Raw genomic sequence first — 14463 nt, 5'->3', positions numbered from 1 at the left:
TTTAAAAAATATATATTTTATTGATTTTTTACAGAAAGGAAGAGAGAGGGATAGAGAGTTAGAAACATCGATGAGAGAGAAACATTGATCAGCTGCCTCCTGCACATCCCCTACTGGCTTCAGCTGTTCGGGATTTTTTTTAACAATTAAAATATAGTCTGACCAAAACCGGTTTTGCTCAGTGGATAGAGCATCCGTCTGAGGACTGAAAGGTCCCAGGTTTCATTCCAGTCAAGGGCATGTACCTTGGTTGCAGGCACATCCCTGGTAGGGGGTTTGCAGAAGGCAGTTGGTCGATGTCTCTCTCTCATCGATGTTTCTATCTCTATCCTCTCCTATTCCTCCTCCTCCTCTTCCTCCTCCTCCTCCTCCTCCTCATTTTATTGATTATGGTATCCCAACATTGTCCTCATCCTCCCCTCTCTATAAAAAAAATCAATAAAAATATATTTTAAAAAATAAAATATAGTCTGGTTGGTGTTGCTCAATTGAATGAGCATCATCCCATGGACCAAGAGGTCCTTGGTTTTATTCCTGGTCAGGGAACATGCCCAGGTTATGGGCTTCATCTCCAGTAGGGACAGGCAAGAGGCAGCCAAGCAGCGATATTTTTCTCTTACCGGTGTTTCTATCTCCCTCTCCCTTCCTATCTAAAAATCAATAAAAATCTTTTTTTAAATTAAAGTATAAAGTGTTTGTAATAAAATCTATCCCAGTTCTTTATTCCCTCTCTTCAAACATAATTATATTTAATAATTCCCTTTCTCATATTTGTGACTAAGGCAGCCATATATATGAATATAATTCTTTTATGCAAGTATACTACTTTGTATCTGATTGCTGATAAAATGTCTTATCCTTTACAGGCATGTGATAACTTAAACTTGAGTGATCACTTATTAAGAGCAGTTTTAAATCTCCTGAGAAGAGAAGTGTCAGAGTATGGCCGTCATCTACAGCAATATTTCAATCTCTTTGTAATGTACGCAAATTTAGGTAAGAGTTTTTAGTGTATTGTTTCATATTTACATATTAAATGATGAAAGCATTTTATTTTTTAATGTGTTTTTATTGACTTTAAAGAGAGAGAAGGCAGAGGGAGAAAGAGGAACAACAATAAGAAGGAGAATCATCTCTTTCGCTGCCTCCTGCATGCCCTCTACTTGAGATCCTTGACTGGGAATCAGACCATGATTTATTGGTTCCTGGGTCATGGCTCACCCATTGATCTACACCTCTCTGTCATGAAAGCATTTTAATGCAGTGATGACATTTTATCATTTCCAATAGAAGTAGTATTCCATATTCATATTATTCAAAGCCATTTCAGTCCTGGCCAGTGGGCTTAGTTGCAGTGTACATAGAAGTTGCTGGTTTGATTCCCAGGCACATTCTCAGGTAGGGTGCTCAATCCCTGATAGGTGGTGTGCAGGAGGCAGCTGATCAATAATTCCCTCTCCTCCTCATTGATGTTTCTTTCTCTCCCTCTTTCTCTAAAAATCAACCAACTATTCTTTTTCAAAAAAAGGTTTGATCACTTTTTTTTAAATGCTATTACAGGTTTTCTGTATAACATTTTGTTTTGTTTTTTGTTGCTATTAATCCTCACCTGAGGATATTTTTCCCATTGCTTTTTCAGAAAGAGGGGAAGGAGTGGGAGGGAAGGAAGGAGGGAAGAAACAGAGGAAAACAAAGAGAGAATCATTGATGTAAGAGACACTTCGATGTGAGAGAGCCTCTGGCATGTACCCCAATTGGGGGTAGGGAGCACACCCACAACTGAGATATGTTTCCTTGACTGGGAATCAAACCTACAACCATTCAGTGTGAGGGCTGATGCTCTAACCACTGTCTCTCACAGGCAAGGTCTTTCTGTATAACTTTTTAATGGTAATTTTAACCTGCTACTTTAAGATAAAACATATATATGATAATATAGTTACATAAGGTCAGAAACTGTCTAACTTGTTTTTTTACCTCTTAATTCTCATTTTAAAAACCTGATTTTCAGGTTATATGCCCTAGTCTGAATTAGAATTCTAAGGACTAAGAAAAGAAATCTGTATTTTAAGAATATCAGATGGGCCGAAACTGGTTTGGCTCAGTGGATGGAGCGTCGGCCTGCGAACTCAAGGGTCCTGGGTTCGATTCCAGTCAAAGGGCATGTACCTTGGTGGCGGGCACATCCCCAGTGGGGGGTGTGCAAGAGGTGGCTGATTGATGTTTCTTTCTGATCAATGTTTCTGACTTTCTGTCCCTCTCCCTTCCTCTACCAAAATCCTGTTTTGTCATTTTCATTTTATTGTTTGTTTGTTTATTTATTTTTAATCCTTAGCTGAGACTTTTATGGATTGAAGAGAGAGAAATATTGATGTGGTAGACAAAAACTGGATTAGTTGTCTCCTGGATGCACCCAACACAGAGATCAAACATACAACCATATTATGTGTCTTGACTGAGAGTTGAATCATCCTCTCACTGGTATATGGCAGGACACTTCCAACCAACTAAGTCTGGACTGCAGTTTGTTTGTTTGTTTGTTTGTTTGTTTATAATATATTTTATTGATTTTCCACAGAGAGGAAGGGAGAGGTATAGAGAGCTAGAAATGTCAATGAGAGAGAAACATCAACCAGCCGCCTCCTGCACACCCCCTACCAGGGATGTGCCTGCAACCAATGTACATGCCCTTGACCATAATGGAACCTGGAATCCTTCAGTCCGCAGACCAATGCTCTATCCACTGAACCAAACCGGTTTCGGCGTGCAGTTTTTATTTTAAATAGTTCTTATTCATATATCACTCACTCTTGGTCCATAACATTATCTATATTTATAAAAGTCTAATATTCTAAGTGTCCAACCTTTCAGTCAACTGGTCAACCAGTTGCTATGATGTGCACTGATCTACAGGGAGCAGACCTTCTGACAGGTAGGTTAACTTGTTGCTGGGGTCTGGCTGATTGGGACTGTGTAAGATGGATCATACACGCCTTGGAGCCCTCCCACAGTTCCTTTCCAGCCAGCCAGCCAGCCTCCCGCAGTCCTTTCCCTGACAGCTAGCCTCCATCAACCAGAAGTAAATATTCTATATAATAAAAGAGTAATATGCAAATTGACCATCACTCCAACATACAAGATGGTCAACAGGGGAGGGCAGTTGTAAGGGACCAGGCTTGCAAGGGAGGGCAGTTGGGGGTAATCAAGCCTGCAGGGGAGGGCAGTTTGGAGCATTCGGGCTGGCAGGGGAGTAGTGAGGCATCAATCAGGCTGGCAGGTGAGTGGTTAGGGGGTGATCAGGCTGGAGGGCAGAAGTGGTTAGGGGCCATCAGGCAGGTAGGGTAGAGGTTAGGAGGTGATCAGGCTGGCAGGCAGAAGCAGTTAGGAGCAATCAGGAAGGCAGGCAGGTGAGCAGTTGGGAGCCAGCAGACCTGGATTATGAGAGGGATATCTCAGATTGGAGAAGGTGCAGGCTAAGCTGAGGGATACACACCCCCGTGCATGAATTTCATGCACCAGGCCTCTAGTCTATAATAATAAAAGTATGATATGCTAATTAGACTGGATGTCCTTCTGGACAACATTCTGGATAAAGTCAGGGCTGCGAGGGAAACCCAGGTCCCAGGTGCCAAAGGGAAGCCTGTGCTAGCAGCCAGAGGAAGGAAGGCCTATTCTTGCACAAATTTTGTGTATCAAGCCTCTATTGCGGTAATAAGGAGAGAAGAAATTCAAAGAGTGTCAATAATGAAGAAGTACATAATTTTAAGAACTCTATTTTTAGTTTCAAACAAAAAATACAGAAAATTAAAGGCTCATGAAGACTAGCAAAATCAGAAAAGTGGAAATAATAAGTGTAGGATTTGGTGTGTTTTTTTTTTTGTTTGTTTGTTTTAAAGGTTTTACTAGAGAAGGAAGAGACTGGCCATTTACAAAAGACTTTTTATTTCTCCTGAAATTTAGTTTTTATCTTTATCTTAATTTATTTAGATGAGAGTTGCTATCTAGCCTTCAATAGTTTTTTTAAGATGTCTTACACAGTGTACATTTTGCTTAGGGCTTAGTGCAATTGGAATTCCAAAATCACAGAATTCATTAAATCAATGGATTTTCTATTATATCTGCATTCTACTTGCGTTTCTACAGTAAAAAAAAAGCGAATGAGCTTCATAAATATTATAGGTAGTTATATTAGATAATTTTATTTTTTTGTTATGCAACAATTGTTTTCTTTATTTTCCTTATACATTTTTCTTTTTCCTTTTTTTTTAAATAGGTATTGCGGAAAAGACACAGCTTTTGAAATTGAGTGTACCTGCTACCTTTATGCTTGTGTCTTTAGATGAAGGACCAGGTCCTCCAATCAAATATCAGTATGCTGAGTTAGGGAAATTATATTCAGTGGTGTCTCAACTTATTCGCTGTTGCAATGTCTCATCAAGAATGCAATCTTCAATCAATGGTAAAGTTGAAGTTGTTTTTTTTTTTCTCTTCTTTCTTTTTAGAATTGATTACAGAGAGGAAGGTGATGGAGAGTGACAGACAGAAACATCAATGATTAGAAAGAATCATGGAGTGGCTGCTCTGCGCAACCCTCACTAGGCATATGCCCCAACTGGGAATCAAACTTTGATTTGGCACATAGATGATGCTCAGTTGAGTTACCATGGCCGCTAGTAGTTTGAAAACAATGCTATTCTTTAATTAAGAGTACTTAATTAAAGTTCTGAAGATTTGTAAAATTATGAGTTTGAAGGTTCATGCTTTGGTATTATATTTTCATCACATTTAGTTAAAAGGACATATTTTAAAGCTTTTATTTCTCTATTTATTACAAATCTTTTATTTATGATATGGTTGATTTAAGAATATTTAAATATATGGTTTTGATGGGGGTTTTTTGGTCTTCATTGTCAGCATTTTTAGTTATGCATCTTATCAATTTGATGTGTCTGAATCTGATCATTTTAATGAACATTTTTATGATTAGGAAACGTTCTGATATCTTTTGGAGTAAAAATTCAGTAATATATTTATGAGAAATTACTTGCTTTTCATTGATGACAAATCTCTTCTAGGTAATCCTCCTCTTCCCAATCCATTTGGTGACCCTAATTTATCACAGCCTATAATGCCAATTCAGCAGAATGTGGCTGATATTTTATTTGTGAGAACAAGTTACGTGAAGAAAATTATTGAAGACTGCAGTAACTCAGAGGAGACCATCAAGTTGCTTCGTTTTTGTTGCTGGGAGAATCCTCAGTTCTCATCTACTGTCCTCAGTGAACTACTCTGGCAGGTTAGCAGAAAATAGATATTTATATTATCTGTAATTTGATTCATTATTCCTTTATGTAATAAATTTAATCATGTTTTACCTAATTTTAGGTTGCATATTCGTACACCTATGAACTACGTCCATACTTGGATCTACTTTTGCAGATTTTATTGATTGAGGATTCTTGGCAAACTCACAGGTAGCTACACATTATATTATCTTAAATAAATAAAATTGCCAATAGCCGATACAGCCAAATATATTTTTTACTTCTTGAAGCTCTGTTAAATATCATTAAAAAAATAATGACCAAGTTGAAAGAAAAGTTACACCTTCTCTTGCAATTTTATCTTTATTCTTATTTTTTTCTCTTGAAGCTCTCGTTTCATACTTACTGCTTCATTTTTTCCCACTTAATATTTTTCACTATATTTTTTTTATTAAGATAACTAGCATAAGCTTTTGATAAGTATTTAGGTTTTATGAATGCCAGTTTGAGATTATATAAACCCTTGAACAACATGGGTTTGAACTGCTTGGGTCCACTTATACAAGGATTTTTTATTTTTCACATCTACATTACTGTAAATTTACTTCATTTTCATTTTCTTCTCTCTACCTTTATTTTAATACAATACGTATATAACATTATACAATACATATAAAATGTACAAAGATAAATGTGTTTGGTAACTTTATATTACCAGTAAACTTACTACAACAGTTTTAGTTGGATACAAGACCATTTCAGTTTTAGGGGATACAAAAGTTATACATGGATCTTTGTAATGCTCAGGGTTGGGTGCATCTACTTCTGCTTTTTCTGCTTCTGCTTCTGCTGCTGCTGCTGCTGCTTCTTCTTCTTCTTCTTCTTCTTCTTCTTCTTCTTCTTCTTCTTCTTCTTCAGGGTTGGGTGCATCTACTTCTGCTTTTTCTGCTTCTGCTGCTGCTGCTTCTTCTTCTTCTTCTTCTTCTGCTGCTGCTGCTGCTGCTGCTGCTTCTGCTTCTGCTTCTGCTTCTGCTTCTGCTTCTGCTTCTTCTGCTTCTCCTTCTGCTTCTTCTGCTTCTCCTTCAGCTTCTGCTTCTTCTTCTGCTTCTTTTGCTGCTGCTCCTCCTCCTCCTCCTCCTCCTCCTCCTCCTCCTCCTCCTCCTCCTCCTCTTCCTCCTCCTCCTCCTCTTCCTCCTGCTTCTTCTGCTTCTGCTGCTACTGCTGCTTCTGCTTCTGCTTCTTCTGGTTCTTCTGCTTCTTCTGCTTCTGCTTCTTCTTTGTCTTCTTCTTCGTCGTCTTCTTCGTCTTCTTCAACCACTGTGGGGTGACTGGTAGGGTGGATGGGGAGGAGAATCCTGCTGATAATACATTGGCTGGCCTGGGGCCTACAGACTGGGGACTGCTCCTGCATTGATTGTGGTCAGTGCATGTCATAGCAATTGGATGTTTCACCAGTCATTCCACCGTTCAATCAATTTGCTTTAAAGCTGTTATTGTATAGGACTAGAGACTGGTGCATGAAATTCATGCACCGGAAGGGGGTGTCCCTCAGCCCAGTCTGTACCCTCTCAATCTGGGACCACTCATTCTGGCCTAAATGGCAGTCAGACATCCCTCTCACAATCCATGGCTGCTGGCTCCCAATTGCTTGCCTGACTGCCTTCATTATTTCCCAAAACCACTTCTGCCTGCCAGCCTGATCACCCCTAACCACTCCCCTGCCAGCCTGATCGATGCCTAACTGCTCCACTGCCAGCCTGATTGCCCCTAACTGTCCTCCCTTGCTCTCCTCTTGATCCCCTTCACCTGCTCTTCCCTGCAGGCCTGTTCACCCCCAACTTCCCTCCTCTGCTGGCCTAGTCACCCCTATTGCCTTCCCCTGCAGGCTTGATCTCCCCCAACTGCCCTCCCTTGCAGGCCTAGTCCCTCCCAACTGTCCTCCCCTGCTGGCCTGATCATATACAACTGCCCTCTCTTTCAATCCTGGTCCCTCCCAACTGCCTTCCCTTGCTAGCTATCTTGTGTTGACCATCTTGTGTCCACATGGGGGCAAGATCTTGACCACATAGGGGCAACCATCTTGTGTGTTGGAGTGACAATCAATCTGCATATCACTATTTTATTCGATAGAATAGAGGCCTGGTGCACAGGTGGGGGCAGGCTGGTTTGCCCTGAAGGGTGTCCCAGATCAGGGTAGGGGTTCCCTTGAAGTGTAGGGCAGATTGGGCAAGTGGCCTCTGGTGGTTTGCAGGCCAGCCACTCTCCCCTGGCAACCCAAGCAGAGGACCTGGTATCTGGGATTTATTTATCTTCTATAATTGAATCTGTAGCTAAAGTGGAGCCAAGCCTCCTGCTTGCTTAGTGGCCACAGCCATTTTTGTTGGGATTTGTTTATTTCTAAAATTAAAACTTTGTAGCATTGAACGGAGACCTGGAGTGACCAGGGTGTGCAGAAATCTTGGCTTCTTCCAGTCAAGCCTCCTGCTGGCTCTGTGGCCACAACCATCTTGATTGGGGTTAATTTGCATACTTGCTCCTGATTGGCTGGTGGTTGAGGCTTGTGGGTGTAGTGGAGTGATGGTTAATTTGCATATTAGTCTTTTATTAGATAGGAATAGCAAATTCAGTCAAATTATACTCTTGTCAGTGAAAATGACCTACCAAGTGTATTTTCCAGTGATTAGTATTCAAGTTAATTTTGTACTGCCAAATTATAGGATTATCATAGTCATTAGAACCTTAGCACTCTACAAATGCAATCTTTAAAAATGATAACTCAAAGTATATTATTCTCAACTAAAGCAGTCATGAAAGCAGTTGTTTATTTTAATATTGGTAAACTTAATTCACATTTAGTAATGCATTATTTATTTATTTATTTTTAATATATATTTTATTGATTTTTTATAGAGAGGAAGGGAGAGGGACAGAGAGCTAGAAACATCGATGAGAGAGAATCATCCATCAGCTGCCTCCTGCACATCCCCCACTGGGGATGTGCCCAAAACCAAGGTACATACATTGCCCTTGACTGGCATCAAACCCAGGACTCCTCAGTCTGCAGGCCAACGCTCTATCCACTGAGCCAAACCGGTTAGGCTAGTAATGCATTTAAATTATGATATAGCAAAATCATTTTGTAATGATAGTAATATTTTAAAATATATTTTATTGATTTTTTTACAGAGAGGAAGGGAGAAGGATAGAGAGCTAGAAACATCTATGAGAGAGAAACATCAACCAGCTGCCTCCTGCACACCCCCCACTGGGGATGTGCCCGCAACCGATGTACATGCCCTTGACAGGAATTGAACCTGGGACCCTTCAGTCCGCAGACTGATGCTCTATCCACTGAGCCAAACCAGTTTCGGCGATAGTAATTTTTTAAGATTGCTGAATTTTGGGTCAAACTCTTAGCCAATTCTCCAATATGCTAGTTCTGACATCTACAAGCTGTTTGGCTTACGTACTTTGTTTCTTATCTATTAAATGGATTTATAAATGCTGCCTTTTTGAATAATTAACTCTAGAGTTAATGTAGATGATTGCTTCAAAACATGTATTGAGTGGCAGACAATAATCACTGACTCTGTTAATTCTAGATATTACAAAATTTTATATGTGGTTGGTTTTTTTTTAGAATTCATAATGCACTTAAAGGAATTCCAGATGATCGAGATGGTTTATTTGATACAATCCAGCGTTCTAAGAATCACTATCAAAAAAGAGCATACCAATGCATAAAATGTATGGTAGCTCTCTTTAACAATTGTTCCGTTGGTAACCAGATATTACAGGTGAGAATTATTTCTTATAATTTTGATACAATCTGAATAATAATTAAGGACTGCTTTAAAATAAATTCTGAAAGTTTAGAGTCAGTATTTTAAAGTCATATAGTAAATTATTCTAAATTATTTTACATAATTGTTTGTTTGTTTGTTTGTTTTTAAGAGTAATGGAGATCTTAAAAGAAAGTGGACCTGGGCAGTGGAATGGCTTGGAGATGAACTTGAGAGAAGACCATATACTGGCAATCCTCAATACACTTACAATAATTGGTCTCCTCCAGTACAGAGCAATGAGACATCAAATGGTTATTTCTTAGAAAGGTCACATAGTGCTAGGATGACACTTGCAAAAGCTTGTGAACTCTGTCCAGAAGAGGTAAAAAAAAAAACAAAAAACCATTAGTAACAAGCAGGTAGAAATGGGGGGGTGGGGGGGAAGTAATTTTTTAACTTATAGTCCAGTGTTTATTGTGTAAAAATATGTTTGTGTTATTGTTTTATTGATTTTAATATTTACTGTTGATTGGTTTGTTCTTAAGTAATTAAAAAATCTTGTTAACTCTAGTTATTTTATTTATTTATTTATTTATTTTTTAAATATATTTTATTGATTTTTTATAGAGAGGAAGGGAGAGATATAGAGAGCTAGAAACGTCGATGAGAGAGAAACATCGACCAGCTGCCTCTTGCACACCCCCTACTGGGGATGTATCCGCAACTCGGGTACATGCCCTTGACCGGAATCGAACTTGGGACCTTTCAGTCCGCAGACTGACGCTACCAATAAGTCAAACCGGTTTTGGCAACTCTAGTTATTTTAAACAAATACCTATGAAATTATTTAAAAATTATACATCTAGTGGAATCCAAGTTTTTTTCTCTTATGTAAATAACTTGTTATTTTAAACAAATGCCTATGAAATTGTCTAAAAATTATACATCTAGTGAAATCCAAGTTTTTTTCTCTTATGCAAATTATTTTATCTACAGTAGCCAAAACCGGTTTGGCTCAGTGGTACAGCGTCGGTCTGTGGACTGAAAGGTCCCAGGTTCGATTCCGGTCAAGGGCATGTACATTGGTTGCGGGCACATCCCCAGTAGGGGGGTGTGCAGGAGGCAGCTGATAGATGTTTCTCTCTCTTCGATGTTTCTGACTATCTCTCTCCCTTCCTCTCTGTAAAAAATCAATAAAATATATATATTTTTTAAAATTATTTTATCTACAGTAAATGTTAAGTGTTAAAGAGGTCAGCTTTGTGGATGCTTCCAAAATTTATCTCAAAATAAGGAGATTAAGAATCAATTTAAAGTTGCAACTCCTTTAAGTAATCAAATGAAGCTTGATTACTACAGCTGTTTGGGTCTGGCCTTTCGCCTTTGCCCTTCCTGGCAAGGTGAGGCTCTTTGGGGTTAGCCAAGCCTAGAAGGGTCATGATGATCTCTCTATTCTAAAGTAATCAGATGAAGTAAAATATTCCTTAACTGAGCACAAGACCCTGCAACCCTAAAAAAAAAAAAAAAAAAAAAAAAATTTAAATTAAGTTGCTATCATAATCAAATTCTTAATCTTTTTATATATTTAAAATTAGGAGCCAGATGACCAAGATGCCACTGATGAGCATGAGTCATCTCTGCCAGAAGATGTCCCATTATATCCTAATTCATCTGGATCTCACTATCAGCAGGTAAATAATAATTTGTTTCATATTTATTTATCTCTAAACCAATTTGGGGTTTCTTAAAAAGTATTTAGCTCTTTTTTATGTATACTTTAACTTACTAGCTATGATAGTAAGTTATAATATATAGCTAGTAAGTTAAAATATATATAAAACCCTAATATGCAAATCGACCAAATGGCAGAATGACCAGTCACTATGATGCACACCAGGAGCTTTGAGCGTCTGCCCCTGAGAGGGAGGTGACCAGTGGGGACAAGGGCCAGTGGACAGTGCCAGATCACCAGCCAAGGCAGGTGCCAGCAAGGACCTCCCCATCTTCCCACCAGCCAGTTCATCCCACAGAGGGAGTTAGGGCAGGGCCAACCAGCAGGCATTACTAGGCCTCTAGCTAAGTCAGGTGTCAACAGGGGCCACCTGATCCTGCCCACTGGTCACCTGCCTTACTGGTTATCGGCCCTGATCGTCACCGAGGCCTGGGGACCCTAGTCTATATATTGGAAACAGACTCTTAGTTTTAAAAATTAATGCTTGGCAAGGCTACTCCAAAACAAGATGATGCAGTGATGACATCCAGCGATGACATAGCTTTTTGTGATCAGTCCTGATTCTGACAATATAACTGTGTGACAAAGCCAATTAACTTCTCTCTGCTTCAATTTTTCCACCCATATGATGGGGAAAATTGTACTACTGCCTCAGAAAGGTCATATTATATGCTACTTTTTATAATCAGGGCAAAAAAAATGTAGCTACCCATACAACAGCAAGATGCCTTTCACCTATATGAAAAGTATGGTCACTGGTGCATGCAGCTTCCCAGATTGCAAAAGGGATGTCCAACTGCCAGTTTAGGCTTGATCCCCACAAGGACATAGCCAAAGGGTGCAGGCATGCTTGAGGGGACCCACCTTTACCCCCATGCATGAGTTTCATGCATCAGGCCTCTAGTAACATAATAATGTAATTATCTAAATAGCTTAGACAAATTATCAGAAAGTAGTGGTTAAGGTGGGGTTATGTTGGAGCATGTTTAATTTACTTCTATGTTATTTTCTTTGTCAATCAGGGGCTGATAGTTGTAGTTAATAAAAATATATTTCATAGTAACATAAAATTAATTATTAAATGTTAAACATATCTTGCTTTTATTGCAATATTTAGTTGTAAAAAATAATCAACAATTTGATTTTAATAGGTAGTTTACTTGAAAAAATAACATGAAAAATATAGATGATGAAATTTTTTATTCAAAAACAAAATTTTTAGGGAAAAGTTTCTGAGATATTTTTGAATTAATACCTAAAATGTCACTAATTTGGATCTTTTAAGGTAATGGTTCTTAAATTGAATGTGCCACAGAATCACCTAAAGGCACTTGTTAAAAACAGATTGCTAAGTTCCCCTTCTCCACATTATTTAATTCAATAGACGTGGAGGTGGGTTGCAAGAGTTTACATATCTAACAAATTCCTAAGTAATGTTGCTGCTAGTCTAGGGAACACACTTGGAAAATCAATCGTCTTAGAAGAGCAAGTTGGAAATAAGCACTCCTACAACACTCTTGATGGAAGTTAAATCAAACTCACAGATTTGTTTTGCTTTTTTTGTTCAAATACTATCATTTGGTACTTACTTTCCTTACAATATGGGAATTAATATATAAATTACTTTAGAACTACTATATGAGTTTTTTTAAATATAAATCCCTAAAAATAAGAGATATATCTACTTTCAGAAAAATTTTAGTCTGTGATTTTTAATTTTAATATGAAAAGTTTGACATGCAGATCTCTTTTACATTCTCAGAATAATCATGTGCATGGACAGCCATATACAGGGCCAGCAGGACATCACTTGAACAATCATCAGAAAAGTAACCAACAAGCACAAGAAAGTGATGAAGGCAATGAAGATGTATCCTCATCTCAAATGAGGGATCAGTGAAATGTCCATAACCGGTTCCATTAAGATCGTGCACTCAGGCCTTACTTTCTGTGTAGCTAGTATTTAAAGTAGACAAATTGTTCAACATGAATTGGATAGTCTATTCACTATCTCATTTGCAAAAATTTGCTGTCAATACATAAGCCACCAGCAGGGGAATAGTGTTTTATAATTATTGGTTGATAATATATCACTATATATATATATGTGTGTGTGTGTGTGTATATATTTGATAATATATAAATGCAAAGGTATATATAGTATATATTAATGTTTAACTGTTAATTCTTATGCCAAAATTTTTTTGATGGGTTAACTGACATTCAAAAATAGCTTTTTTATGTCTGCTAAATTCTGCAACCAATATTGTCTGCTTCAAGGCAGTTCAATCAATTCTTTACCATATAAATAAACAAATAAAAAGATAACCTAAAAGAGTGTATCCACATCACTCACATGAATAATGTGGAAAAATTTTGCATGACTTCACACAAAGTTTGGGTAGCCAATGAAGACAAAATTACATGAATGATACCAGTTTCCCAAAAGTGATAGCTATATTGCCCAATATTTTATTGATATATAAATTATTTTACAACTACTATATGAGTTTTTAAAATACAAATCTTATTTCTCATAACAAGAGTAAATAAAAAACAAGGGGAAATGTGACCAACAGTTTTTGTTTATACATATAATCTACATACTTAATGGTTGACAGTTCAGTTTCTAATGGAATGTGAATGTATTGGTAATTGGTAATAGGCATTTTAAAGGTTTAAAATAAATATATAAAATTTTGCTATTCCAGAATGTATAAAGCATAATAATAGAAGCTCATATTTAGTGTGCTTATTTTGTTTTCTGATACAGTTTATTCGACGAAGTTTCTAAAGTTTTGCTTCTACTGGAGTCTGGTGAAGTGAACATCATCAGAATCCCACAATGGTACCATAGCACTAACATGTCTGCTTGGTTTTCTATTGTAATTAGTCACAATTTTATTTGAAAGAAAGAATTGTCCCAATTCCTTTTTCATTCCAAAACTTAACTGTTGCGGAGTTTAATTAAAATATAAATTTCTCCCTAATTAATATAATTCTGAAGTAGTATTTTAGGGGGAAAAAAACACACAAAAAAATTTGTTTCAGGATTCTAAGGAATTCATGAGTCAATACTATATTAAAAAAAGAATTGGTATCTTTTGAATGTGTGTAATATTTTGGAACTTGACTCAAATCCAAATATCCCTGCATAGAGGTCTGTCCTAAATATTTTGCTGTTTTGTTTTATAGAAATTATTTTGCTGAATTCACAAATAGAATTTGATTTATGAAGAATTTTGTCCTATGGTGTTTTTGTTTCCTGTTAATCTTTGGTTTTGTTTTTAAGGATTGCACTTTAAAATTAATTCTTTGTCATATCTTGTCATGAATTCAACATTTGTGACACATTGAGATTTTGTGCTAAACCTATTTGCTTTTTACCTTTTATTACAAAGATTTACAAAAAAGAAAAGTATTGGCACCTTAAAATTTTCTAAGTTAATCTTGTACTTTGGATACATTTTTATAGTCATTTATTTATTTATTTATTTATTTGTTTGTTTATTTAATTAAATCGTTGTTATTGCAAGTATTACATATGTCCCTTTTTCACCCTTTGACCTTTTAAGCTGGCACCCACCCCCTTTTCCAGGCCTTCACTATCCTAGTCTGTGTCCATGGGTTATGGATATACACATACAAGTTCTTTCATTGGTCTCTTCTCACCCACCCACTC

The 14463-nt window shown here is 37.3% G+C and overlaps 1 protein-coding gene across 6 annotated transcripts in view; it reads left to right on the top strand.

The window, feature by feature from the left end:
- The window catches only part of LOC311615834 (ubiquitin carboxyl-terminal hydrolase 9X-like), a 206135-nt gene extending 192336 nt beyond the window's left edge, over positions 1 to 13799 (top strand). For all 6 annotated transcript variants that reach the window (XM_084871268.1, XM_084871269.1, XM_084871265.1 and 3 more), the window contains 8 exons: positions 867 to 996; positions 4274 to 4459; positions 5076 to 5296; positions 5386 to 5474; positions 8905 to 9061; positions 9219 to 9431; positions 10645 to 10740; positions 12544 to 13799. In XM_084871268.1, coding sequence (XP_084727394.1) covers positions 867 to 996; positions 4274 to 4459; positions 5076 to 5296; positions 5386 to 5474; positions 8905 to 9061; positions 9219 to 9431; positions 10645 to 10740; positions 12544 to 12681 — 1230 coding nt within the window. In that variant the 3' untranslated portion in view covers positions 12682 to 13799. The remainder of the gene's footprint in view (positions 1 to 866; positions 997 to 4273; positions 4460 to 5075; positions 5297 to 5385; positions 5475 to 8904; positions 9062 to 9218; positions 9432 to 10644; positions 10741 to 12543) is intronic.
- Positions 13800 to 14463: the final 664 nt, after the last annotated feature.

Source organism: Pipistrellus hanaki (assembly GCF_964339955.1).
Source record: "Pipistrellus hanaki genome assembly, chromosome: Y".
Classification (NCBI taxonomy): domain Eukaryota; kingdom Metazoa; phylum Chordata; class Mammalia; order Chiroptera; family Vespertilionidae; genus Pipistrellus; species Pipistrellus hanaki.
Note: the sequence above shows the minus strand (reverse complement) of the source record. Positions and strands in the feature narration are given on the sequence as shown.